This window comes from Fusarium oxysporum, chromosome 10 (assembly GCF_000149955.1).
Source record: "Fusarium oxysporum f. sp. lycopersici 4287 chromosome 10, whole genome shotgun sequence".
NCBI lineage: Eukaryota > Fungi > Ascomycota > Sordariomycetes > Hypocreales > Nectriaceae > Fusarium > Fusarium oxysporum.
In genome coordinates this window covers 234,638-258,530 of record NC_030995.1, presented here as the reverse complement: position 1 = coordinate 258,530, position 23,893 = coordinate 234,638, and the positions used below count along the sequence as shown (strand labels likewise).

Here is a 23,893-nt window from a genome sequence, read left to right as displayed (position 1 = left end):
CCATGTACTTATACAATTGGCCAAACGATGTCATCATGAGTTTACTTTCCAATCCTTTTGTCACTTCTCTTCTTGGTCCAACGCACAATTTGAGTTTCTTCAGAGTCTCAAACTCCTCCCTTCCGCATAGGAAAACCGTCACTTGGCAGTTCTAACTCGCAGGCGCCGTTGAAACCATCATTTGACTTTTAACGTGGAAAGGCGCTGGGGCAGCAATCAGGGACAACGGTCGGTTGAGTGACGCAAAGGTTCGAAGGCAACTTCTCAATTGGGCTCAAGATGAAGCCAAACCCATCTCAAAGCAAAGCAAGCTCATATGCTCCTGCAAAAATTACCACAACAACTCCTTCTTCTTGATACACGGTCTCCTCGTCGGTAGGCGCATGTCGATCAAGTCCAAACGTGATGAGTCAGCAACTTCACCAGCGACCGACTTCGGCCGCGAATAGCCACACAAAACGGCAAACCCCACACCAACGTCAATTCGATCAAGGATTATTTTGTCGCATCTGAATCTGAGCCAGCCCGCCCACCAACAATCCCTTCATCACGCCCTCTCAACCTCCTCTACTACTCCCTACAGTGGTCAATTGGGCTCGCTCCCTATCGGAATCATGCTGTCCGCTACCTCTTCCGCCCTGCGCACCAGCGCTCGCCGCGTTGCCCCCCGCGCCGCCGCTGTCTCAACCCTCGTTGCGCCCGTGCCCAAGATCTCCCTCGGCCGAAGCTTCAATGTCGCACAGGCCCGATGCCTCTCTTCTACCGGTCGTTTGTCCTACGCTATCCAGACCAACCCCAACCCTCCTCTGGGTATGAAGAATGCCTCCAACGATTCTCCCTCAAGAATTGGCCTCATTGGAGCTCGTGGCTACACTGGTCAGGCTCTTATCCATCTTCTGAACAAGCACCCCATGATGGATCTTCGACACGTTTCTTCCCGTGAACTTCAGGGACAAGAGTTGAAGGGCTACAGCAAGCGCAAGATCATCTACGAGAGTCTGTCTCCTGAGGAGGTTGCTCAGCTGGACAAGGATGGCAAGGTCGATGCCTGGATTCTGGCGCTCCCCAATGCTGTCTGCCAGCCCTTCGTTGAGGCTCTGGGCAACAGCAAGAGCTTGATTGTCGATCTTTCCGCCGATTACCGTTTCGACGAGGACCAGAAGACATGGAAGTATGGTCTTTGCGAGCTTCAGCCCAGAAGCCAGCTTGCCACAGCTACAAGAATCTCCAACCCTGGCTGCTATGCTACTGGCTCTCAGCTTGCTTTGGCTCCTATTGTTGAGCACCTCGGTGGTATTCCTAGCATTTTCGGTGTCAGTGGTTACAGCGGAGCTGGTATGTCACAACTCGTGCGGACGCCATGTCTTGCGCGCAGCAGAACGCAGAATAATCGGGACTCGGAAGGCTAACAGTGGAACAGGTACCAAGCCTTCTCCCAAGAACGACACCAACAACCTCAAGGACAACTTATTGCCTTGTAAGTGCAAAGAGAGAGGACATGGGGAGAGAGGAAGCTAACTTGTAAAGACTCCCTCACAGGCCACATCCACGAGCGAGAAATTAGCCATCACCTTGGTACACCCGCTGCTTTCATGCCCCATGTGTAAGCCTGCTACCTTTCACACCATGTCACTGAAGACTGACAAATTCAGCGCCTCTTGGTTCCGCGGTATTCACCTGACCGTCAACATTCCCCTGAACAAGGAGATGACATCTCGTGATATTCGCCAGATCTACCAGGACCGATATGCCGGCGAGAAGCTCGTCAAGGTTGTCGGTGAAGCTCCGTATGTACCCCAAAGTACTGTGGTTATCGCATGAACTAACGTCGTAAAGTGTTGTCAAGGCCATCCAGGACAAGCACCACGTTGAGATTGGTGGCTTTGCTGTCGACAGCACCGGCAAGCGTGTCGTCGTGTAAGTATCTTCAACCCAGATCCGATGCGTCCACTAACTTGTTGAAGATGCGCCACCATCGACAACCTCCACAAGGGTGCCGCCACACAATGCCTGCGTAAGTTCCGCACTTAACATCACCGCTATTCGTCTAACAACAATGCAGAGAACATGAACCTCGCTCTCGGATACGACGAATACCAGGGAATCCCCATCTAAGCCACCAACACCACGGCGTATTAGTCGCTCCGATATCCACCATAGAGAACAAGTTCAACACACCACAGAGCAAGGGACGCGCCAATTCCAAAGCGGTCCAAGCAAAGCATCACATATCTGTACTGAACTCCAACCATCATACCGCTATACCAGTTGCGGAGGAGAGGAAAGCAAGCATATTTAGAACATGTCACGTCTGGGGAAGAAGACATTTTTTTTGTTATGATACAAATACAATTCTAGATAGAGGCTGAAAGATTAATAACAGCTACCTTTCCTGAACTCCGCGTATACGTTCCTGATAAAAAGAAGATCTAAATAAGATACATGATTGTAAGAGATGGCGGTGGAAGTGAGGGTGGAGTTATGTGCTCTTGGACTTCTTCTTGGAGTCATCGACCTTCTTGTCATCGCTACCTTTTGAGCCAGACTTTTTATCGTCAGCTTTCTTGTCGTCCTTGGAGCCCTTCTTCTTATCATCCTTCACCTTAGGGGTCTTGGTCGCATCATCACTACTCTTTGTCTTGGTTGAATCCTCCTTCTTGGTCTTGGTGGTCTTCTTATCGTCGTCCTGCTTGGACTTTGTCTTGGTAGCTTCGTCGCTGGCCTTTGTTTTGGTGCTGTCTTCTTTCTTGGTCTTGGTCTTGTCGTCCTTCTTCTTGTCGTCGTCGTCCTTGTTCTTGCCGTTTTGCTTCTTGTTGTTGGTCTTGAAGTACTTGGTCTCATCATCACCACCATCATCATCGTTGCCAGAGGTTTCTCCCTTCTTGAGAGTGCCGATTCTGGTGGCTGGGCGAGTGAAGATGGTGACTTCGGGATCACCTTCAGCACCATTATCAGAACTATCGTCATCACCGTCATCACCGTCATCACGCCTGTCGATGCCACTGCGCTTTGAACCGCCGGTCTTGGGGTTGATGAAGCCAGCGACGACACCATTTGACTTTGAAGAAGAAGATGAGCCACCAGGTGAGAACTTGATCTTGGTGTCGGCGGCGTTCTTGTTACCAGACTTATCCTCTGGGCGAAGAGCATAGCCAGCCTTGGGTGCACCACCGGGGGGAAGAACCCAGGCTTCAGCGCCCATGATGCCGCTGAGGCAGACTGTCAAAGCGAGAACGGGCTTCATTGTGAAGTTTTAATGAAATGATATAGAGAATAGGGAATGGAGCGAGTGTGTTTGAGTTGAAGTGTTTGTTGAACTGATCAAACCACAACATTACAAGATAGCAACCAGTACTTATATGTCAGTCATAGGTACGATGTGGTGAGATCTTGGCAATGAATTGATCGTCCCTTTGGGAAAAGTTAATCACCAATGCAGGAACGCTGATCAGGGCCGGGACTTGGCATGAGGCTTGTCCGATAAAACACGGTACCTTCTTTCATCTTGGCCGAAAGAGTCTAGCCACAGGTGATCTGGGCAATCAAATGCCTAAGAACCCAGGAATTTGAATAGTTTACATACCAACTATGTATGTGGCGCGGGTCTGGGGTTAGTAGACCATGACAATTAACTCTATTTAATGGCTGATCAGCGCCATGTTGCCATCCCTTTACCCATTGCGACAGTTCCTGGAGTTTATATACTGAGTTATTTGTATTGTTTTAATGAGTCCTTGACAAGGTTGGCCTCTTCCGATCCGCCACGATGAGCGAGGTGAGAGTTACGTTCCTGGGCCGTCTGGCTCTGGAATGTTAGGGACCACGCGGGAATATTGGTTCGTTCGGGGGATCTGGATCAGGGTTTTAGTTTGAGGTATGACAGGTGGATTATTAATGAGACAGAAAGCCTTATTGCACGTGGGAAAAGCTTGGTGTTGCTCCATGCAGGGGACCATCTGGGACTGCCCGGAGTGTCTCTGCAAACGCAGGAGGGAATTAGATCTCGCCTTTAAGTATAAGCGATTCAGGGATCTTTAGACATGCATAATTGGGTGGAATATTGGAGGAATCGCTCCAGGGCACAACAGCCTGAGAATGTAGCTCGTTTACATTAGTAGTCATTTGTGTCATTCAGGAGAGACAAGTTTGTAGATGGCTCAATTTGAACTCGTCCTTACCAAGGCTCAAAGATTCAAGGAGGTCGATTTCAAGAATAAATGAAAGAAGTGAGTTGAGGAAGAGACCACACTTGTAGTCGCTTAGGTGCCTTGCGGATATGCCTTGCGGCCTGCGATCCGGCCAAATTGTGTGATGTTGGCTCTCTCATGGCCTCAATTCGGGCCAACATCAAGGCGCGGGCAATGAAGTTAGCCAACGGCGTCCAACAGTGGTTACATCTTGATTGTGATTCATGCAGATGAGTGAATGGTGTGAGTGGTCGCAAAGAGTGGTCGCAAACATGCAGGAGGCCTTCCATCCTGTCATCAGAATAAAACAGAGCCTCGTCCGACCAAACTCATCAGCATCATCTCCTCCTTGCATCAACACCACTGACCCAACGAGCAACTTCATCAAAATGAATCCACTTACCTCCATCCTCTCTTGCCTCGCCGGCCAAAACGCCCCAACTCAACCATCGCCCCAGGTCAGCGAGATCAACACAAACTCAAAGCTCATCACCGCCCAACCAGTCCCCTACTCCGACGACGCAGCCTCTCAATTCGTCTCCATCATTCAAACCCACACTGGCACCCAGACTGAACTGCATCATCGTCTCAAGCAAGTAGTTTCCACCAATAGCTGGACGTCAAGCCTCGCCGAAGCCATCGAGCGTAAGATCGAGAAGCTCTTAAAAGATGGCGCACAGCTCTCTAATCCCATGGCTGAAGCCGTAAAAAGAGCTACAAACACTGCTTGGGAGTTTGCGAAAGAACATCCTGTTTACGCTGGGTTGATTGCAGCGGGCACGATCATTGCTATCGGTGTTTTGGTGGAGTTTGATCTTATTTGGGTGCTGAGAGCGCTGGGGTTTGATGAAGTTGGACCGAGACTTGGTAAGTCATTTTGCTTTTGACTGTGGTAAAAGTGAAAGCTAACGGTCTATAGGGAGTTTTGCGGCGAGATGGATGAGTAGCCTTGAGAAGGTGCCCAAGGGCTCGATTTACTCGTATCTTCAGCGGCTTGGAATGAAGATTGCTAAGTGAAGTCGGGTATTGAGATGGAAACCATTGAGTAATACCCGTAACTGCCAAGTCGGTTTAGCGGAAGCATTTACTTTTCACTCATCAGTCAATTCAACAGACTGTCATTTTCTTATAAGCGAAATCTGTAATCAATTCATTGGTTGCGCTTAGACGAAGGCTTTCATGGCGTTGATAAGCTTATTTTATGCTCGGTGACATCTATCAACTGTGCTCCCTCCGCTGAATTACAACACCATGTGATTACCCCGAAATCTGTCGTGAATGATGTAAAAAGCGCCCTCCAAAGATCAAACCCCGGACATGCACACCCGAAGATCGGCGAGAGGCATTATCACGACATTATCCCCTCCAAATTTACCCCGCCATTCAAAAGAACCCCTCCCCCACGTCTCCAAGTGTAACATCGGGCTTGACCCGAGGTCTGAAGGAAAGTGTTTACATCATAAATATTATGTAAATAGGTCCTTCTTTCCCCCGACTTCCACTTGTTCATTGTGCTTCGAATATTGTTGCTTGCCGTTCTGTGAATAATAACCATGCCACTGCCTACGTCGTCGATTTATGAGCCGCCTTCGGCTGGCTTCACTGGCTTTCCTTCCAGGAGGAGCGTTGTTCATAGCACGGAGGGTATTGTAGCGGCGCCTCAACCTCATGCTGCGAATTGTGGTCTTGAAATTCTGAGAGCTGGTGGTAATGCAGCTGTAAGTTAGCATCCTTCATACCCACGAGTCAGTAGCTAACAGACATCAGGACGCAGCTGTGGCAGTTGGTACGTCAACATCACGACAATAATAGGCACTTGTGAGCGAGGGCTAATGAAGAGCAGCCGCGGGCTTGAACGTCACAGAGCCTGTGTCCACCGGCATCGGTGGTGACATGTTCCTCCTCTACTTCGATGCCGCCACAAAGCAAGTCAAAAGTCTCAATGGCTCCGGCCGCTCAGGCTCAAAGCAGACCATCGAGAACATTCGCAAGAGCCTCAACATTCCCGACGGTAAAGTTGGCGAAATCCCAACTCATCACGTTCACGCTGCTACTGTTCCCGGCGCTGCAGCTGGCTGGGTCGATACCGTTGAGAGATTCGGCAGTGGAAAAGTTAGCTTGAGCCAGATCCTCGAACCAGCGATCAAGCTAGCTGAGAATGGGTTCCCTCTTACTGAAATCGCTTCTCACTCTGTAAGTGTTTTTCTTGTGAGTGTGGGGTTTGGGCTGACTTGAGATAGTGGCAAGCTCAAGAGAAGCTTCTTCGTGATGCTTCCCCCAACTTCGCAGAGATGCTCAAGAAAGACCCCTCCGCACAAGATGGCGTGAGAGCCCCTCGTCCAGGTGAAGTCTTCAAGAACCCAACTCTCGCTCAAACATTCAGAACTTTGGCGACGGAGGGTAAGAAGGGTTTCTACACCGGTCGTATTGCAGAGGAGATCGTAAAGGTTGTTCAAGACCTGGGAGGATATCTCGAACTCGACGACTTGAAGCACCATCTCGAAACCGGCACTCAGAACACAGAGCCCATTTCCGTCAAATTCCGCGGTCAAGGCCTCACAGACAAAGATCCCAACGGCGGTGTTGAGCTCTGGGAACATCCCCCCAACGGCCAAGGTATCGTCGCTCTCATGGCACTGGGTATAATCGAACAGCTCGAGAAACAGGGAAAGATTCCAAAGTTTACACCGGAAGATCATAACTCTACGGCGTATCTCCACGCTATTATCGAGGCTCTACGTCTCGGCTTCACAGACGCAAGTTGGTACGTCACCGACCCGGACACCACTAAGGTTCCCACCGCTGGCATGATCTCCCCATCATACCTCGCCGAGCGCGCCAAGATCTTCTCTGCTTCAAAAGCCCACGATGGTGTTCAACCCGGAAACCCTGATTTCGTATCCCCTGCTCTTCAAAGCAGCGATACAGTTTATTTCACTGTTACTGACTCCGCTGGTAACGCTGCTTCGTTTATCAACTCCAACTATGCTGGTTTCGGAACTGCGATTATTCCCAAGGGTTGTGGCTTCACACTTCAGAACCGTGGTGCGAATTTCTCCTTGGATGAGAAACATCCTAATAAGCTTGAGCCGAGAAAACGACCTTATCACACGATTATTCCCGGCATGGCTACGAATATTAGCGATGGATCCCTGCATTCCACATTCGGTGTAATGGGTGGATTCAACCAACCCCAAGGAACCATCCAAGTTTTACTTAACCAAGTCCTTTTCGGTCTGAATCCTCAACAGGCTCTTGATGCACCACGAATCTGCATTGGAGCCGGTATGCCAGATGAGGGCAACGTTTTGGACTGGACTGTTCATGTGGAGGAGGGTATTTCTGAAAAGACTGTTGACGAGTTGAAGAAGTTGGGACATAATGTCGTAGTGCTCAAGGGCTGGAAGAGGGCTATGTTTGGGCGTGGGCAGATTATTAGATATACTGTTGATCCGGATGGAACGCCGGTTTGGTCAGCTGGTAGTGATCCTAGAGCTGATGGTGCAGCATATCCTCAGTAAATACTTCTAGGTAACAAAAACAAGACACCACATTGCCATGATACGATTCCAGAAGTCACTACTGCTATGCGTTTCTATCTAAAAGATCGCAATCCGCCTCCTTTCCATCTTGGAAGGGTCAAGGTCTCCAGATTCGTCAGTGTACTTGTCCAAAAGTCCAGACATTCCCAGAAAGGGCTGGAGTCTCAAGTTCAAGCAAAGTACTGGCCCAACGACCCTGTATCCACCCGAACACCCTCTCAATAGAAAAGGCTCCGATGAGCCGCAGAGAACCCAAATTTCGTCATTCCTTTCTACGGGAAATTTAGTCTTGAATGAGAAAATATTCTTACCACCAAAGATGTTTCGACCACTGTTAATGAAGTCTGAATCTAGGAACACAGCCCACACTTGTAATGCGGTAGTCTTCGTTTCAGGGTATACCGTTGTGGTAGTTGGACGAATTAAGCATCGGCATATCCTGCTTTTATGTAATGAGCATCGAACTTGCTGGCTCCCGAGTCGATCTCTGCCCTGTACTGCATAGCTTCAGGGAGATGTCGAATTTTGGCCAAGTCAACGACCCAGGAGGGTAATGACTGAACTGTGGTCCAATCGACAACCCATGAGGGCAGCAACTTTCTGCAGCCTGTGGACGAGGGCTCACCACGACTTAGGTATGATAGGACTTCCAGGCTATCCTCAAAGGTTATGATACACCTTGTTGTTTACACAAGAAGCCTCTCGAACCCGTTCTCAGATAAATAGTCCGGTATTATCGCATAACCAGGGTGGGCAAGTCCGACCGTAGAGTAGATCCGATCCCGCTCATCAGAGGACTGACTGTTTTGCGTATACACAAGGAGCTTCTTCAGGACGTAGTTTCGATACCATTCGTGTTTGGCGAGAAAGACGCTGAGAATCTTGGAGACGGATCGTGAAACTTGGGTACGAGTGACCTTGGCACGCTTCAGCTTCTTCTTGACGCACGTTCCGCGCGTCTTTGTTGGCTCGAAAAGGATCCCCAACGTCGATAGGCAGAGGTCGGGCATGAGTATGAGCATAAGCGCGTGATCCATGGAGTGCTGTCCATAGAGAAACGTCGCTCGAGAAGATACCATAAACTCTTGAAAAACCCATGCTCTTCCCCACCATGGACTGCTCAGGGCTTCGCAGAACTCGATCCAGCCATCTACAAACTCGGGCTGGCTCAGGCATCGCTGCATCTTAAATTTGAAACCGATAATTTGAGTCGAAACCTCGGGAACGTGGCCGGTTTTCTGAGGGAAGCATCGCTTCGTGAACCAACCCATCTCCAATGAATCGTTCCAGTTGCGCAAGCCATCGCATCCCGTCTCCTCGTGTCTCAGCGACAGATAAACAAATAAGAGTCTCACTCGCACTCTCATAAATGGCTCGCATGAAACCAACTTGATGAGACCTCTCTATCAGGTTAGCCTGGTTAATACATATTTGATCCACCCATAGGAACAAATCCCGATGATACGTATGCGTTTCCCAATAGTGACGAACTGTCGTCAGGGCGTGCTGTAGGTTGGCAAAAACGTTGCATCTTGCCCCATTGACGATAATTGGTTTCGTTTTGCGTGCATCGCCTGCGCAGTATGACAGTGCAAGATATTGCTTATGTACGTCAGCCAGTTTGGCGCTGGGTAATAATTCGCATTCGACGAACCCTGATCGCGATTCAGGTAGGATCTTGAGAAGACGGATTTCTCTGTCGCTGGCATTGAGATCTTTATAGTGTACTTTGAGGAGAAACTCGCTATTTTCGGGAGTGCAGAAGATATCGTGCCCTGGAGGCTCATTTGACGTGGTCGTCGATGTTGACTTTGCTTCTTTGTACATTGAGAAACGTGCATAAGTGTGTTGATAAGGACTTTTCAAGTTGAGTTTTCTTGCTTGGACTTCAGATGCTGTTGATGTTTATACCAGATCTTGAGGCCTTCGTTGCGACATTTAAATGGTATGTCAGAATGCCTTCTGAGGCGAAGCACGTAAGATCATCTCATGATTGGATGGCTGGGATGGAACAGTCGCATTGTAAATCACGGTCGTCATGAGTCTCCCAGAATTTCAATCTTACACAAGCTTCGTGAGCCTCTACTGTCTAGTATAAGGGGGGGGGGGGGGGCTATATTCTCAGCCTTGGGAGTCAATTGTTCATGAGAACACGTCTAAATGTGGGTGACTCGACCACTACTCTTGCGAAGCCCACCCGTTGCCATTTCTCACTAGTATATTCTAACTAATTGTCCTCGGCTCAAACTTCTTTCTTAATTTCTAGTATTCATGTCACAGGGAGTTGGAAATCCGCTTAATGCCAATCGAAGGATCCTTCGATAACACCACGCATTTGTGCGAAGCATAATTCTTAGGCGTCTCAGTCACATACCATCAGGAAAGCTGCTGTATTTCCTTCATGTTGACGAATTAATGTCTCCTCTGATTGAAAAATGATAGATCATATGATGGTAACTTATACTTGCAGTTGGGCGCGCAAACAGACTCTCTGTGTCATGCCGTTTATCCGCCAGAGGCTGTGGCCGGACCACGAGCTTAAGTTCAACGCAGCCGCATGTGTTACGATGAAACGTGACTACACCGCAGGTCACATTATTGGGCAACATAAAATATCATCTTTTGTGTGCATGCGTTCAAAAGTCAATGCATCGAGTCTTTCAGCTCGTCAAATAGGTTTTGTGGTGGGAATGTGGCCGGCTGGAGTGTGAATCTCCTTATTCTCTCGAGTTACGAGTAGCAAGGTGATAATTATAAAAGGCGCACATCCTTGAGGTCCTTCAAATATGCTTACTTACCTCTTCAAGCCATACTCGGTTGCTCCTTTCTAAACCCTAGTCACTTCTCGCTCCAGCGTCAGACACTGAATCTTAATACTTGTCGTACCTTTGACATAACAGACCATGGTTTCCCGTAAGTTCTAGTTGCAATCGTATTGACTGCTACAATAATGCAACTCCTGCTAATATTACATAGACTCTCCTGAGTCCTTTGTGAAGAAATTTTGTGCTGAAGTGAGGGAAGGGATGCAGCCATACCGGAAGCAGGAGTTACTCACAGTAGTCACTTATCAGCTTCCCGTTCCTTGCGGTGACTGCTCTGTCCACTTGCTAATTAATGAGAAAGGCGAAACATTGAGCGCTTTCATAACGGACGGTGGCCGCGACGCTCGAAAGCTAAAAGCCAGTCACGTAGTCCATGCTGGACTCTGGCTTATTGCCAAAATTCACGAGATCAAGCGTCCTTACTTGAGAGCATGGGTCGTCACAACTGGGATAAAGATCATTACGAGGGAGTCCTCAAACTCCTCAAGTTGGGAACGCTGAAGGATTTCGTATTCATGGAGGATTTCTCGCTTTATTGTGCGACCGACAAAAAGACTGAAAAAGCAGCTTCCGAGGCATTGGTAAGTCTGATCTTTGGTCATCTCGAATGCGCACTTACACGAGTGGTTCAGAAGGATTCTGGCATTCAGGCAATCATCAAAATTGGCTCTAATGTCATCGGATATAACTTCTTCGGCCAAAAGTCTAACGAATCCGGCGTCGGGTTCTGGTGTGTTGGTGGCGATGGCTACAGCTACACCAAGGGCTTCCAGCTGCCCCCGAAACCCCTGGAGGAACAAAATCTGCGCAACAATATCGAGTTGGTATGCTAAAACATGGAGACTCCTACACCAAACGAGAATTCGCTCATGGCGGCAATCATATGGCACAGCAGTAAAGGTAAACCGCGATATTCCTATTTCTGTGCAGGCGACGGCAATGTTCTGCTTGAGAAGAGGAATATTTATCTGGTAGTGTTCGATAATGGCACGGTCAAAGCTTTCAAATTGAACCATCACGGCTCATCGCGTGAGTTCTCTGGTGGTGAGGTGTTGGAATGCATGAAACTGCCTCGGCGATTGATTGTAACACCCGGACATCAGTATGGGCATCCTTGTAAGACTTATCTGTCACAGACGCTCCTAGTTGGCTGACATTTTTACAGGCTGGGATGCTTTATTTCAGATCAGCAAGTTGTACAAACAAGCAAGCCGAAATGATGGTGATAAGCTCTTATATACAACACGTCTACGCTACTGGGTTGACGAGAGCAGGTTTGGAAAATGGTCCAACAGGGACGTTAACATCAACCACGAACGACTCATGACCATTGATTCTACTAAAGCTTCTGGTCGTTACACGGGACTCTTGTCTGGGAACGAGGCTGCAAAGGCTTTTGACATTGTAATCCAGAATGCTCGGGACAAGAGAGCAGAAAGGCGCATTGGGTGGAGGCGCTGAAAGGAAGTCTAATGTAGGAAGAAGATGACGAGGATGAATCAGAGGATCCGGATTACATTTATGAGGATGACCTCACAGATTTCCTTGCTGAAGTGGTCAAAAGTAAAGGCGCCAGCTACGAGTCTATTTATGATCGCGTCACCGAAGAGCTCAAGGCGGCTGTCAACGAGGGGAAACAGGGAAAACTTGATATGAAAGAGAGAAAGGTCAAAAGTCAAGGCGATATGGAAGAAGAGAAACCTTCCAAGCCTGTGGATGAAATGATGGAAGACAAGTATGAGGTGGTAACTGCCTGTGTGGATATGTGGAACTCGATCTCGGAGCAGAAGATTAGAGAGCAGGTACCCCAAACGGCACACTACCTCTTGCAGATGGTTTCAGCTAATGACAATGAGCTTGACGGAGTTATTAGGGCATATGAATGGCCAGAGATTCGAGACTGGCAACCCAAAGCCCATTTTTAGAGATTGGATAGCTACACAAACAGTATCGAAAAGAACCACATTCATCAAGGACAACCCTGAGGTCAGTATCCTGAGTGATTACTTCCAGTATCTCTCAAATATATTTCTGGTCATCAGAGAGTATCCCCTTGATATAAGAATTACCTGCAACGATTATAGAGTTGACCAAGTTATTTGTTTATTTGTTGCAAATTACAGGTTAGAGCATGCGCTTTCTGGCTCAGTAAATTGTCAGCAACTCTCCACTTCTTTCTTAAATGATATGCTAGATCTATGAGAGGCCGAGAATTATTGCGTGACGAAATGGTTGTGAGGATGCCTTGTGAGGCGTAGCAGCGCTGATGTTGACCTCGTGATTGGATGCCTCGCATGCAGCATGGGGGCAGCCAACAACACTTATCAGATCATGCTATCAAAATCCAGGCAGCAATACAGCATCGCAATAATGGAAAGAGAAAACTCTCAAGCGATCTTGTAACCTCTAGTGAAGTTCCGTCTCCAATTCTTTCCCGTAGTCCTTACTGACTCGAGCACCTGCAACCCCACCCCATTAATGGCGGCATGAAAAGGGCACAGCTGCAAGTTCAACCCCTATGTAATATACATATGGAACACCTAATAATCTCATTATCCAATAAAAGACTCTGAAAGAAAGATGGGACTCAAGTTTAAGTCCTGACGCGTAGTCACCGCGTCAGAATAAGTCGAACGCGTATGGAGAAACACTTCCTGCTCACGGCGACTCCGAGAATTGTACGCATGCGTGCGGCACATATCCTTAACTGTTTCGAAACGTAGAAAAATTATATTCTATTCAACGAAACATAGAACACTTTATGCAAGGGGCTTCGCACTGACTAGGGTCGTCAGGCAGAATCAGCCTTGCGCATTCACGAATACTCCTATTCATCTGGGAACATGATAATGTAGAAACTAAGAGAATAAATTCGAAGGTATTTAGGCAGCTGTAGCTTGATGTTGATTACATATAGTAGTTAATTAGCCACTGGCGTCTGTGACTACTTCGTCGTCCCAAAAGTTGTGACTATTCGCTTTCGAAGTAGCGACTACCAGCCATGGAATTAGAGCGCTGCGGCTGTTCCCTCGGCCGGTATTTCACTATATTTGATAATTCCCACTCAATAAGCACCTTAGTCGATATTCACCGGAATCTCAGGCAAAGAAGGAGGCAGAGGCATGCAATCGGCTACGAGACCAGCCTCAACCAATATCGCTTCACTTTCACTACCAGGTTGGGTATTCCAGGAAAGGATCTTTACAAATGGGAAGAGCGAGCCCACCAGGAAGGACTCATAGAAATGTCACATGAGTTTCTCTGTGTTAAAAAGAATGGCTCTTCATACTGGTCTAGTCAGTTTTTGGCAAAAAATGATAGAGATCAATACGAGTAGCTTGTCCCTCCCAGACTTTGAATCGCGCTAATATGATTGCGATAGAATTTATAAGAATATTATATGGTTCTTTGTGAGACGGAACGCCATTGACCATGGGAAGAAAATCCGCTCGAAACGGCCGTTGGATCGACTCGATACACCTTGCAACGGGAGCGATACACCATCGCCTCCGTATCACGCGACTCCAAGTGATTCCACGTGAGGGTTCTTTTATGATGATAATACGTGATGAATACTGATTGAGGTACTTAGGACAACTGAAGAAGGTATCGATTCTCCTCCCTCTTCACAAAGCAGCGAATCTAGTCAAGGTTCGGCGCCGGAGTCAGCGCAGAACAATACACTTCCGATCTCGTATAGCAGAACATACAGCCCAGATGAGTTGGCTGGAGAGGTAAGGTAAGCACTACTAATAAATACACGTTACTGATCCCTTGTTAGGAAATTGATGAACTGTTTCGCCCTGGTCCTAGTGCGCAGCCAAGACGTGAGAGTCGAATGCAAGATGCACGAGATAACCTCAGGCATACGAGACTCTATCGACAATCAAACATCGGCATTAACCACACTGAACGTGGAGATATTCCGTCGGTGCCTCTTGTTTCTACGGGCACTCAAACAGGGTTGGAAACAGATGAATATCGGGAGAGGGATGCTAACGCGCCACCTCCATCGTCCATGAACACAAATAATGCCTCGCAGCAATCTGATCAAAATACCAACGAAGAATATGAACACAGACAGGCACGCGAATCACTCGAGTACGGACAAAAATCGCCCAGTCCAGCCTTCCAAATCCCACGATCTACTTCACCCGAGCCCAAGCCCAACATCAATCTAATCTTCAGCTACGATGCCCTCCCAGGTCTTAACATCCGCTTATCATACGGCGAAGAGATATTCTCATTCTCCCGCGAGCAATTATTCCGGGAGTTATGCTGGCAGCATGAATTTGAATGGCTGTTGATCTGCCTCCAATCTCCTGGGGTTCTTTATCCCGAATACATACCCAAGGCTGACGGGAGGGAGTTTCGAAAGGTAATGGCTAGGTTTGAGCAGATAGTTGATGCGATGAAACGTGATTATGCTGAGGTAGAGAGAGACACTGTGATTGAGATTGCTTTTGTGCCTGTGTGTAAGGGGCATTCAAGAACTGTGATGATTGAAGCTTGGCTGAAGCGGATGACTGAATCGCGTGGCGTCGTGTTTTGATGGACATGAACTGGACGACATAGTTTTTATAGACATAGACCATTGCTTTCGGAATATAGACCTACGGATATATCAAGACCAGGTCAAAAGTGCAGCGCACTGACTAGTCGCTGGCGTCCTGTAATGTGACCGCATTGATAAAACGCTGCTCTTGGAAAGAAATGAAGAATGGACGGGGTTCTCCGAAAGAAGGGGGGACGGCAATTCTCCAATCTCGTTGCAAAAACACTCTGTTTTTTTGGTCATGACGAGAAACCTGAGAAGCTCTGGAAGCTATGGAAGCTATATTGGCCTGCTCCGTCATCGCAACCTTTCACAGCTCTTGATTATGTTCCGCTCGTGGAGGATCAACAACTGCACTCTCGGAGCTACCTTGTCCCTAGTCGGAGCGAAATAAACCAATTGACAACGATAGCATGGTCGAGAATGCCGCGAGCGAAATATTCACATCACTCGGATTTTTCACAGCACCAAAGCTCGAGAAGCAAATGACCACACCATTCTATTCCGTTCTTTTACTGTACATTCGTATCTGTCATACAGAGGTATCTCATCACTATTACACCATGTTATACACTCGAACGACCGCAATCGCCGCTTCTATTCCTTCTGCTCAGGCTCTCCCTCAAGAATGACCTTCTTCTCATCAAACAGCTTCGCCAGATCACCATTCTGATGCATCGAGACCAGAATATCCGTTCCACCAATAAACTCCTTCGCAACGTAGAGCTGAGGAATCGTAGGCCAGTCGGAGTACTCCTTGATACCCTCCCGCAGCTCGGGGTCTTCGAGGACGTTGAAGGCGGCGAATTTATCGGGGTTGACGCCCTGCAGGCCGAGGATCTGAATGGCGGCGCGCGAAAAGCCGCACTGCGGTGTCTCGGGTGTTCCCTTCATGAAGAGCACGACGGGGGCGGAGGATACGGCTTTGTCGATTGCGGAGCGGGTTTGGTCGGAGAGCAGACGGGCTTGGAAGGGTGTGAGGGGGGAGATTGGTGTGCGGAAGAGAGGAGCTGTCGAGCGGACGGCGACAGGCCGGGCGGCTTGTCGGAGGGACTGTAGAAGAGTTAGTTTATGAATAGCAAGTAGTGGGAAGAGAGAGGGCGTACTGAAGCTACTGTTCGCGCAAACATTGTGGCGGCTGTGAGGAAGGAAGTTGTGGTGAGAGAATGGAGATGCACAACTGATTGGAGTGTTGGAGATGGCGGAAGTTTTGGATGGGATTAGTGATGTCAAGGATGTTCCGATGCCGATCCCCGGATATCAGTGGCGAAGTGACCAATCAGCGACGGGGCTATTGCGGCTTATCAACATTGTCATGTTTGCCCATGGTGATACTAGAATGACAATTATTCTGAGACCACAGTCTGATGCGTTTGTTCTTCGCTGTCAATCAAATATCTCTTTCGGTAGGCTCCGAGTGGTTTCATGTTCGACTGCTTATTGCCTGGCCTTGGCACCTTCACAAAGCTCACAACAGCTTCTCTCCCTGTAGAATACAGCACTGTCCATTACTAACACTCTTACCAATGCCTAAGGTTGGCCAGTACATTCTGTAAACACGCTATTATAATCAGTCCATTCTTAGGTTCAGTCGGCACTGCAAAGACGCTTTCTGCACTTGCGATTCGGCTCGTGATATCCTCAGAGTTCATCATATGACGCGGGGCTGATGGCGGGGTCAATTAAGATAAAGCTCCCGTCTGCTGTCAATTCCAAAGAGTTCCATGGCCATTGATTCTCAATTAAACACTCGGTCAATTGTTTGCCAAAACTACATCTATCATTCATACAACTCACATGTGACGTTGAGGTCATAAAGTTGACATCACTCCACCCAACTGCATCAAACCCTATCAAGTCTCGCCAAGACCGCTGACAAACGCATCGTCGCATCTCACTCAATCCCAATGCTTCACAGAATTCAACACGGGCACGACGCCCATCACGAGCACCATATGCGCAACTCAACTGAAGCTCTCGAACAGGCCCGAGGCGATGGCAAGCGCCATATTCTCCTCGCCGCCTCTGGTTCCGTGGCGACAATTAAGCTCGTTCAGATTATAAATGGTCTCAAATCACAACACAACATCTCCATCCGTCTCATCCTCACTCGATCAGCATCGGAATTTCTCTCAGGACAAAGTCTTGAACAACCCACTGTTGATCAAATCTCTCGTCTTCCGCATGTCGACGCTGTTTATACAGATGCGCATGAGTGGGCACAGCCGTGGAAGCGCAATGCACCGATTTTGCATATTGAGCTACGACGCTGGGCGGATGTTTTGGTTATTTCACCATTGAGCGCGAATACTATGGCCAAGATTGTCAACGGCATGTGCGATAATCTCTTGACGTCTGTTGTTCGAGCTTGGGATGTTACGGGGACTGTGGACGGTGTTAAGAAGAAGATTCTTGTCGCGCCTGCGATGAACACTTGTATGTGGAATCATCCCATCACTGCGAGACAGCTGCGAGTCTTGGAGGATGAATGGGGTGGGGAGAGTGGTTGGTTTGAGGTTCTGAGACCGATATCAAAGAATTTGGCTTGTGGTGATGTTGGAAATGGTGCCATGGTTACGTGGGAGACTATCGTTGAGGCGATTGAGAACAAGATCAAGGCTTAAGGAACGATATGAGCACTAAAAGTGAAACGACGGAATTGAGTTGTTTTCAGCGAGTCTGGAGTAAGTTTACTGGTCGCGATATTGCGTTTGAGTTCTGGGGAACGAAATACATGACAGAGCCGTAGGGTAATTTGGTGATGGAATTGATACCACAAAAACAAGGGACATTTCTGAAGGCACAGGCAGGCATGAATCAGTGATCAATATGATTCTGAATAAAAATTGAAAGATTGATATTGGAATTGGAATTGGAATTGCAGGTTTCCACACAATGCGGATATGGTTGGTGAATGTTGCAGGTGCACAGGCAGGCACGACAGGTTCCTTCCTCATCCTTAACCTGCCACTGCTGGGTCGAACTACCATCACCAGCACGCACTCTGAACTGTCCCCGACAAATATTTTCTGCTCTTTAACAGGGAAATTATTTTCGAAGCTTTGATGCAATCATGGCGTCTGCGCATAGTCATTTCCTTATCTCCACCTCAAGTCTAGAGGAAGATGGTTGCCCTTCAACCCTGCGAGATCGCCTGCGCGACGATGATACTCCAGCGACAAGTTCCTCCATCGGGCCTATTCCCTACCACAACATCTATCAGCAAGTTCACGCTTGTCTGGGAAAGACCCTGAACACTTCAAAACCCGAAAGAAAGGTCGTTCATGCACCTGAGAGCAATGATCAGGCTTCACAGCTTCGAGGTTAGTTCCTGATGCAAGACGCTGGGCTTCATTTCTGACAAGACACAGAATCGTATGCTCGCATGGGCATGTCCCTCCACAGCTCTGCGGTCGACCACCTCGTAAAGGCGCACACGGATGTGCAGGCCAAGACAGCGCACTTCGCAGAGAAATCTGGCCAGACCTTGTCGCAATCCAAACAGCTATACGCCAACATCGCCTACCCGCTGGCGGCCACACTTTGTCATCACAATGACCATGAAGACCACCCCCGAGCAACTGTCGCCGTTCATTTAAAGAAGCTCCAGGAAGAAATCGCTTCCGCCAGAGAAGAGGTTCTTCGCCTCAGTGTCGAATAGGATGAATGCTGTGCGACCGAAGAACAGGCTTGGAAAGACCTGAACAAAGAGCTCGCCGATCAAGGTATTGAGAATGGCGTCGATGAGGAGGTTTTAAAGGCTGCTGAGGATTTCAAGGCACAGGCGGAGGCCATCGTGGAGGAAAAGTGTCAACTCTTGGGCGAGGTTGACAAGGTACGTTGATATGCTGTAAAGGATGGATTAATACTGACGCATACGTGCAGGAGTTCAAGGCCGAGATCCAGAACCAGACTTTGAAGATGATGCAGGATCTCTTCGACGATTGATCGATGCGATGTACTAGAAGCAATTTGTGGGCTATTATGGTGTCAGCAGTCTCACGTCCAATTCGTCATGTACATGTACAGTAGCAGAGCTGACTTTCAACTGGTCGTCTATTTCGTATCTCATTAACTATCTGCACCTATCATTTCCATCTTTGCCAATGCATGTGCCCATGACCAACCTGGTCTCATTTGTGTATCAACAAACACCGCTAACGCCGTTCTATGAATCAACTTTTAATGCTCCTTTTCGGAATGCACTTTTGAATCGGAAGTTTACTGCTTCTTTTCGGGGATGACAACGCCCCAGGGGTGCTCTGTGCGACCGTACATGATGTCACCCAGCCAGCCCTTGATCTTGCCGGTGACCTCGCCGGCTTCACCCTCAGCGCCCATGGGGATGTTGATGTCCTGTCCACGGTGGTGGATCTGGGAGACGGGGCAGATGAAGTACTAATATCGTTAGCAGGGTTCTTGACGTATTATCAATTGGGAAACTTACAGCAGTACCAGCAGCGAAAGACTCGATAAGACGACCCTCAGCATCAGCCTCAACGACCTCAGCGATGGTGTACTTTCGCTCGGTAATCTCATACTCATCACCCAGACGCTCACGAGCCAGCTCAAGACAGCTTCGGCGGGTGACACCATCAAGGATAAGCTTATCATCGAGAGGAGCAGTGATGATCTCCTTCTTGCCATCCTTTCGCTTCCAGACAACAAAGAAGTTACTGGCTCCAGCCTCGGTACACTCGCCCTGAGCACCGTACAGCCAGAGAATCTGGTGGAATCCACGGGTTCGTGCATCAGCCGTGGCGAGCAGAGAAGGGCCGTAATTGGCGCCAACCTTGGCGTACCCGAAGCCACCGACCCAGGCGCGCACCATGTCGTCGGGGGATGTGTGAAGACGCATTCCGCCGGGGGGAGCGTCCATGCGGGGCATGTAGGTCACGATAATGTAGAGGAGAGCCTCCTTGGGAGCAGAGACACCGAGCTGAGGAGCAGTTCCGATGATGGTTGGGCGGATGTACAAGAAGCTTCCAGCGCGATCGGCGGGAAGCCACTTGGTGCCGTCGACGGAAAGAAGAGCGATGATGAGCTTCTCTACCTCTGCTGGCTCAAAGACGGGAAGCGAGATACGGCTCGCCGACATGCGAAGACGCGCAGCGTTACGATCAGGGCGGAACACACGGAGCTTCCCATCATAACCACGGAAAACCTTGAGACCCTCGAAGCACTCTGTAGCGTAGTGCAGCACAGAGGCAGTGGGCATGAGGCTCAGCGGTCCGTAGGGCTTGAGCTCTGGGGCAGCCCAGCCGGTAGAGACCTTCCATGATGCGAGGACCATGTGGTCTGTGGCGATGGTCTCGTCGCCGGAGTGAGCGTTTGCTTCATCGGGGACGGAGCGGGGGGATTGTGTGTATGTGTATGTGAGCTTTGAAGCGTCGAGGGGAGCCTGGACCTGGGGAGTGCCGTTGACGGTGGGTTGGGCGAGATCTTTCTTGTGGATTGCTGCGGCTGTGAGGTTTACGTCCTGGGTCTCGACGGCGGAGGGAGCCATGATTGCTGATGAAGATTGAAGATCGAGTGAATGTTGTTCCTGAGCGAAGGTCTTCTTTCGAGTCAATGCAAGGAGGAAGAGAGCGAGATCGGAGTTCACAATGAGAGGTCTATAAAGAAAGCAGGCAAAGACAAAAGAGCAGAGACAAACTTTATATACGTAGGCACGGAAAGGCCAAACTACCTAACAAACTTACCCCGTGTATGACTGTTTCCCCCCCTCCGCTATCCGGTCTCCACCTTTGTGTCGTTCGGGAGAGTCACGAGCTGGGGCAGAAAAACTTCCCGCCGCTCGCGGGCCCGGATAGACCGCCTCTGCCCGCGCGGTGGCTCGGCTCCGGCGATGGTGTTTTTTATTTTTTCTGCCAAACTTTTTTCCACTATAATGTCCCTGCGATATCGATAGGAAACAACGCTAAACTAGGTTTGGTAGGTGGTGAGGTGGTCCACACAGCCTTTTTGACGTGGTGGAGGGGAGCCGCCAGTTTGGAAGCGGTTCCACCGATGATGCTTCTGGAAGATAACGAAGAATTATAGTTGGAGTGTATTTTACGCCATTGATGAGCAATTGAATAAATGGGCTTTGAATTGGTATTCTTGATAATGTGGTGAAGCTGGAATTTCTCTTGGGAATAAAAGAGCACATGACTCTTCTGGAACTTGCTTATCGAGATCGCTTACACGAACTGCATATTTCCACGCAAAAAAATACCCGGTCCCATCGGCTCTTCTCAGTGCGGAACAAGAAACTCCCGTCAAAACCTCGAGTGCTCCACTGCCAGGGCGCGGCTTAAACAATTGACTATCAACAAAGATAACACCAACCATCCAATTGAACCAGCGTCACATATCCTTTCATATCAGACGTTTATGCAGTGGATAGTCATGTGCCATGAAATCCCTGCTTGTCAATTCTGACAGACGAAGAAAACCTTGATAGAAGTTCTCTCTGATCTTGGCAGGGCGGAATTGTGTATGGCACCGTGGCTAGCCGTCAATTGCCATTGTTACCGCCCCTCGGTGCTGTGAGGTCATTGTCATGTTCCCCCCAATTGGAAGGGATAATAAAGAGTTTCGTTGAGGTCACATTACTGGCTTTCTGATCGATGATCGGTCCTATGTGTTTCGTGACGTGGAGATTTCGTGCCATTGTATCGAGATGTTAGTGTAAAAAGGTACGATAACAAGGGTATGATCACAGTAGACTTGCAGAAACTCGTCATTTCTAGGTATCATGATTACTCTATACTATAATTTTTTATCCGCCCGTCTCTTAGGATTCCCTGTTGAAAGGACCTTGTTTACCGCACATTACCGGACCTATTTTTTCTTTCACACCATCACGACATCCACGCCCTACGCCCTTTCAGCCTCCTTCTTCCGCTGCTCCTCCTCCAGAATCTCCCTCTCGCGCGCCGCCGCCTCAACACTCGCCTTCTCGCCCTTTGCCCGCTGGCGCGCCTCGTACATGTCTCTCGACTTCATGATCCTCTGCACGATCTCACCGGCGTTGACGTGCGCGAACGTGTGCGCGCCGATCTCGCGGTAGATCCCCATCGCTTTGGGTGCCGTGTACGGATCGTATGTCAGGGGCATGAAGGATGTTGGGCCGTGGTACACGGCGTCTGGGGTGCCGCGCGGTAGGGTGTTGAGGTAGGTCTTTGTGGGAGAGAAGGGTGCGCCGAAGATGACGGCGTTGATGTACTGTGATTTAAAATGGTTAGTAATTTTCAGGGCTGGGGTAGTATTGGGGGGGTTGTTTTACCTTGCACTGCAGAACGCAGAGACCGCGCTCGAAGGTGTTCATGATGGGGTAGTTGATTCCCTTCCACTGATTGATGACCTCGTCCTCGTGCACGCCTACTACGACATACGCGGGGGGATAATCTTCACCCTTGCCGAGACGCTCATTTACGGCCTGCTCGGAGAACCAACCATCCTCACGAGCGAGCTTTTCTTCCTCGAGGAGGACTTGGCGCAGGAATTCGATGTGTCCACTGGAGAAGAGATCATATCCTCCATCAACATAAACGACGCGCTGGCCGGGCTTAGGTCCGGGTCCCTCAATAAGCTGCCGGAAACTGCCCCTTTCCTCCTCACCCTCCTCCGCCTTAGCGACCTGCGACGCCTTCCAGAAGAACACCTCGGCGCCGGGTGCTTTGCCCGAAGCATCTGTCGCATACAGCTTCATGCGCTCCAGCATTTGCTGTCCTTCAACGATGCGCTCCTCCGGTGTGCCGTGGCCCTCTTCACCGGCGAGTTTCTTCTCGAGAGATTTGATGAAGTGCGTCTTTGTGCAGAGAAGCATGCGCCCGACGAGATCGGTGGTGGAGATACCAGGTGAGCGCTTAACCACCTTGAATCGACCAGCCTCCTTGACAAATCGGTAGCAGTCGTTACCATCGCTGTCCGAGGTGATGTCGTCGCCGTGCACGACGTATTTGCAACCGTAGTGGGAGATGTAGGGGAGAGAAGTCACGTAGGGTGCGTGGCCGACTGAACGGGTGACCCAGCGACAAGCGTCAGTAGCAGCGAGCCTGGAAATGTCAGTGAATGTGTCGCTTGACAGGTAGTAGTGAGTTGGTGTTACCGTTCTGCGAGGTTCATGACTGTAGGGCCCTTGTTGGCGAGGATGGCCTCGTCTGAGTGAACGCCAGCGTAGAGCTCATCGCCTAATTGGCGGGCCTGCACAATAGCGCCAGCGTGGCCTGATATCGTCAGTACAATTGATCGCGATGAGACAGGAAGAGTAAATACCGTGGTGGAAGAAGTCAAAGCAGCCGTCGACCCAGATGCGCCCCTCGAGGAGCTCAGGAGCAGGCTCACCCTCAAGATGAAGCTCATCGTCAATCGAGGGGTTAGTGGGGTCAGTCGAAGACATGGTGGCGAGAAAAGATACGACAAAGATACAGCAATAGCGATGACTTTTTTAGTGAGTGATGTTGATAAGTCCAAGTTCAAAAAACGAAGGATCAAGAAGAAGAAGAAGCGGTGATGAATGATTTTTTTAAGATTAAGGAGCTCTCAGTGAGGTGATGGTTCTACGTAACTTGAGCTGCTGGAAGTTAATGGATGAGCGTTGGTTGGCCTAACATTTTTATGAGCGATTTGATTGGTCCGTTTATACGCTGCCAATTTAACGAATATGAGATGAGGTCAATAAAGCTTAGGTAACCGTCTATAAATACGAATAAATTAAATACGTTTGCTTTAACCCATGTTATTGCCGTGAAATGCATACGCAAGCAAGGACAATAATTGAATGAACGAAGGATGGAA

At 49.0% G+C, this 23,893-nt stretch overlaps 13 protein-coding genes across 17 annotated transcripts; 8 read left to right on the top strand and 5 right to left on the bottom strand.

Moving 5' to 3' along the window:
- Positions 1–195: 195 nt before the first annotated feature.
- Positions 196–3,394, top strand: FOXG_13671 (N-acetyl-gamma-glutamyl-phosphate reductase). The gene is made up of 7 exons (XM_018393663.1): positions 196–1,335; positions 1,421–1,477; positions 1,528–1,603; positions 1,653–1,787; positions 1,837–1,917; positions 1,965–2,014; positions 2,063–3,394. The coding sequence occupies exons 1-7, from the start codon at positions 615–617 to the stop codon at positions 2,113–2,115; spliced, it is 1,173 nt and encodes a 390-aa protein (XP_018252969.1). The 5' UTR covers positions 196–614; the 3' UTR covers positions 2,116–3,394.
- On the bottom strand, positions 2,279–3,467 carry FOXG_13670 (uncharacterized protein). The gene has a single exon (XM_018393662.1). The coding sequence runs from the start codon at positions 3,242–3,244 to the stop codon at positions 2,480–2,482; it is 765 nt and encodes a 254-aa protein (XP_018252968.1). The 5' UTR covers positions 3,245–3,467; the 3' UTR covers positions 2,279–2,479.
- Positions 3,468–4,531: 1,064 nt separating this feature from the next.
- On the top strand, positions 4,532–5,434 carry FOXG_13669 (uncharacterized protein). The gene is made up of 2 exons (XM_018393661.1): positions 4,532–5,054; positions 5,107–5,434. The coding sequence occupies exons 1-2, from the start codon at positions 4,577–4,579 to the stop codon at positions 5,202–5,204; spliced, it is 576 nt and encodes a 191-aa protein (XP_018252967.1). The 5' UTR covers positions 4,532–4,576; the 3' UTR covers positions 5,205–5,434.
- A 16-nt stretch (positions 5,435–5,450) lies between these two features.
- FOXG_13668 (gamma-glutamyltranspeptidase) lies at positions 5,451–7,761 on the top strand. 2 transcript variants are annotated; one of them, XM_018393659.1, is made up of 4 exons: positions 5,451–5,905; positions 5,955–5,973; positions 6,031–6,380; positions 6,428–7,761. In XM_018393659.1, exons 1-4 carry the CDS (start codon positions 5,741–5,743, stop codon positions 7,706–7,708), a joined length of 1,815 nt encoding a protein of 604 aa, XP_018252965.1. In that variant the 5' UTR covers positions 5,451–5,740; the 3' UTR covers positions 7,709–7,761. The 2 variants fall into 2 exon arrangements, with proteins under 2 accessions (XP_018252965.1, XP_018252966.1); XM_018393660.1 differs by having other exon boundaries at positions 5,955–6,380; positions 6,428–7,758.
- Positions 7,762–8,112: 351 nt separating this feature from the next.
- On the bottom strand, positions 8,113–9,556 carry FOXG_13667 (uncharacterized protein; the record flags this gene model as incomplete). The annotated part of the gene is made up of 2 exons (XM_018393658.1): positions 8,113–9,132; positions 9,221–9,556. 2 exons carry the CDS (start codon positions 9,554–9,556, stop codon positions 8,416–8,418), a joined length of 1,053 nt encoding a protein of 350 aa, XP_018252964.1. The 3' UTR covers positions 8,113–8,415.
- Positions 9,557–10,985: 1,429 nt separating this feature from the next.
- Positions 10,986–11,387, top strand: FOXG_13666 (uncharacterized protein; the record flags this gene model as incomplete). The annotated part of the gene is made up of 2 exons (XM_018393657.1): positions 10,986–11,135; positions 11,187–11,387. 2 exons carry the CDS (start codon positions 10,986–10,988, stop codon positions 11,385–11,387), a joined length of 351 nt encoding a protein of 116 aa, XP_018252963.1.
- A 36-nt stretch (positions 11,388–11,423) lies between these two features.
- On the top strand, positions 11,424–12,479 carry FOXG_13665 (uncharacterized protein; the record flags this gene model as incomplete). Its single annotated transcript, XM_018393656.1, has 3 exons — positions 11,424–11,670; positions 11,720–11,958; positions 12,033–12,479. The coding sequence occupies 3 exons, from the start codon at positions 11,424–11,426 to the stop codon at positions 12,477–12,479; spliced, it is 933 nt and encodes a 310-aa protein (XP_018252962.1).
- A 1,039-nt stretch (positions 12,480–13,518) lies between these two features.
- FOXG_13664 (uncharacterized protein) lies at positions 13,519–15,173 on the top strand. The gene is made up of 4 exons (XM_018393655.1): positions 13,519–13,887; positions 13,937–14,092; positions 14,147–14,288; positions 14,336–15,173. Exons 1-4 carry the CDS (start codon positions 13,556–13,558, stop codon positions 15,104–15,106), a joined length of 1,401 nt encoding a protein of 466 aa, XP_018252961.1. The 5' UTR covers positions 13,519–13,555; the 3' UTR covers positions 15,107–15,173.
- FOXG_13663 (monothiol glutaredoxin) lies at positions 15,115–16,515 on the bottom strand. The gene is made up of 2 exons (XM_018393654.1): positions 16,216–16,515; positions 15,115–16,162 (listed from the first exon to the last, which is right to left on the bottom strand). The coding sequence occupies exons 1-2, from the start codon at positions 16,237–16,239 to the stop codon at positions 15,707–15,709; spliced, it is 480 nt and encodes a 159-aa protein (XP_018252960.1). The 5' UTR covers positions 16,240–16,515; the 3' UTR covers positions 15,115–15,706.
- A 501-nt stretch (positions 16,516–17,016) lies between these two features.
- On the top strand, positions 17,017–17,733 carry FOXG_13662 (phosphopantothenoylcysteine decarboxylase; the record flags this gene model as incomplete). The annotated part of the gene is made up of 1 exon (XM_018393653.1): positions 17,017–17,733. One exon carries the CDS (start codon positions 17,017–17,019, stop codon positions 17,731–17,733), a length of 717 nt encoding a protein of 238 aa, XP_018252959.1.
- Positions 17,734–18,182: 449 nt separating this feature from the next.
- On the top strand, positions 18,183–19,057 carry FOXG_13661 (uncharacterized protein; the record flags this gene model as incomplete). The annotated part of the gene is made up of 4 exons (XM_018393652.1): positions 18,183–18,432; positions 18,481–18,746; positions 18,798–18,944; positions 18,995–19,057. 4 exons carry the CDS (start codon positions 18,183–18,185, stop codon positions 19,055–19,057), a joined length of 726 nt encoding a protein of 241 aa, XP_018252958.1.
- Positions 19,019–21,028, bottom strand: FOXG_13660 (branched-chain amino acid aminotransferase). The gene is made up of 2 exons (XM_018393651.1): positions 19,557–21,028; positions 19,019–19,507 (listed from the first exon to the last, which is right to left on the bottom strand). The coding sequence occupies exons 1-2, from the start codon at positions 20,613–20,615 to the stop codon at positions 19,331–19,333; spliced, it is 1,236 nt and encodes a 411-aa protein (XP_018252957.1). The 5' UTR covers positions 20,616–21,028; the 3' UTR covers positions 19,019–19,330.
- Positions 21,029–21,691: 663 nt separating this feature from the next.
- On the bottom strand, positions 21,692–23,862 carry FOXG_13659 (ethanolamine-phosphate cytidylyltransferase). 4 transcript variants are annotated; one of them, XM_018393648.1, is made up of 4 exons: positions 23,372–23,862; positions 23,205–23,322; positions 22,380–23,151; positions 21,692–22,318 (listed from the first exon to the last, which is right to left on the bottom strand). In XM_018393648.1, the coding sequence occupies exons 1-4, from the start codon at positions 23,493–23,495 to the stop codon at positions 21,971–21,973; spliced, it is 1,362 nt and encodes a 453-aa protein (XP_018252954.1). In that variant the 5' UTR covers positions 23,496–23,862; the 3' UTR covers positions 21,692–21,970. The 4 variants fall into 4 exon arrangements, with proteins under 4 accessions (XP_018252954.1, XP_018252956.1, XP_018252955.1 ...); XM_018393650.1 differs by having other exon boundaries at positions 21,692–23,151; XM_018393647.1 differs by having other exon boundaries at positions 21,821–22,318; positions 23,205–23,862.
- Between the last annotated feature and the right edge of the window lie 31 nt (positions 23,863–23,893).

What these genes read in the sequence shown, in the direction of transcription:
- FOXG_13660 (XM_018393651.1), bottom strand. Translation starts at nt 20,615, where the DNA reads ATGGCTCCCTCCGCCGTCGAGACCCAGGACGTAAACCTCACAGCCGCA. An exon ending in CTTTCGCTGCTGGTACTGCT is followed by an intron (nt 19,508 to 19,556) that starts GTAAGTTTCCCA and finishes TAACGATATTAG; the next exon opens with TACTTCATCTGCCCCGTCTC.
- FOXG_13669 (XM_018393661.1), top strand. Translation starts at nt 4,577, where the DNA reads ATGAATCCACTTACCTCCATCCTCTCTTGCCTCGCCGGCCAAAACGCC. An exon ending in TGAAGTTGGACCGAGACTTG is followed by an intron (nt 5,055 to 5,106) that starts GTAAGTCATTTT and finishes AACGGTCTATAG; the next exon opens with GGAGTTTTGCGGCGAGATGG.
- FOXG_13671 (XM_018393663.1), top strand. Translation starts at nt 615, where the DNA reads ATGCTGTCCGCTACCTCTTCCGCCCTGCGCACCAGCGCTCGCCGCGTT. An exon ending in GCTGCTTTCATGCCCCATGT is followed by an intron (nt 1,604 to 1,652) that starts GTAAGCCTGCTA and finishes TGACAAATTCAG; the next exon opens with CGCCTCTTGGTTCCGCGGTA. An exon ending in TGCCGCCACACAATGCCTGC is followed by an intron (nt 2,015 to 2,062) that starts GTAAGTTCCGCA and finishes ACAACAATGCAG; the next exon opens with AGAACATGAACCTCGCTCTC.
- FOXG_13659 (XM_018393647.1), bottom strand. Translation starts at nt 23,458, where the DNA reads ATGAGCTTCATCTTGAGGGTGAGCCTGCTCCTGAGCTCCTCGAGGGGC. An exon ending in GTCATGAACCTCGCAGAACG is followed by an intron (nt 23,152 to 23,204) that starts GTAACACCAACT and finishes TGACATTTCCAG; the next exon opens with GCTCGCTGCTACTGACGCTT. An exon ending in TCTGCGTTCTGCAGTGCAAG is followed by an intron (nt 22,319 to 22,379) that starts GTAAAACAACCC and finishes TTTAAATCACAG; the next exon opens with TACATCAACGCCGTCATCTT.
- FOXG_13663 (XM_018393654.1), bottom strand. Translation starts at nt 16,239, where the DNA reads ATGTTTGCGCGAACAGTAGCTTCA. An exon ending in TTGCGCGAACAGTAGCTTCA is followed by an intron (nt 16,163 to 16,215) that starts GTACGCCCTCTC and finishes ACTCTTCTACAG; the next exon opens with TCCCTCCGACAAGCCGCCCG.
- FOXG_13668 (XM_018393659.1), top strand. Translation starts at nt 5,741, where the DNA reads ATGCCACTGCCTACGTCGTCGATTTATGAGCCGCCTTCGGCTGGCTTC. An exon ending in CTGAAATCGCTTCTCACTCT is followed by an intron (nt 6,381 to 6,427) that starts GTAAGTGTTTTT and finishes GACTTGAGATAG; the next exon opens with TGGCAAGCTCAAGAGAAGCT.
- FOXG_13664 (XM_018393655.1), top strand. Translation starts at nt 13,556, where the DNA reads ATGGAATTAGAGCGCTGCGGCTGTTCCCTCGGCCGGTATTTCACTATA. An exon ending in GCGACTCCAAGTGATTCCAC is followed by an intron (nt 14,093 to 14,146) that starts GTGAGGGTTCTT and finishes TGAGGTACTTAG; the next exon opens with GACAACTGAAGAAGGTATCG. An exon ending in CAGATGAGTTGGCTGGAGAG is followed by an intron (nt 14,289 to 14,335) that starts GTAAGGTAAGCA and finishes ATCCCTTGTTAG; the next exon opens with GAAATTGATGAACTGTTTCG.
- FOXG_13670 (XM_018393662.1), bottom strand. Translation starts at nt 3,244, where the DNA reads ATGAAGCCCGTTCTCGCTTTGACAGTCTGCCTCAGCGGCATCATGGGC.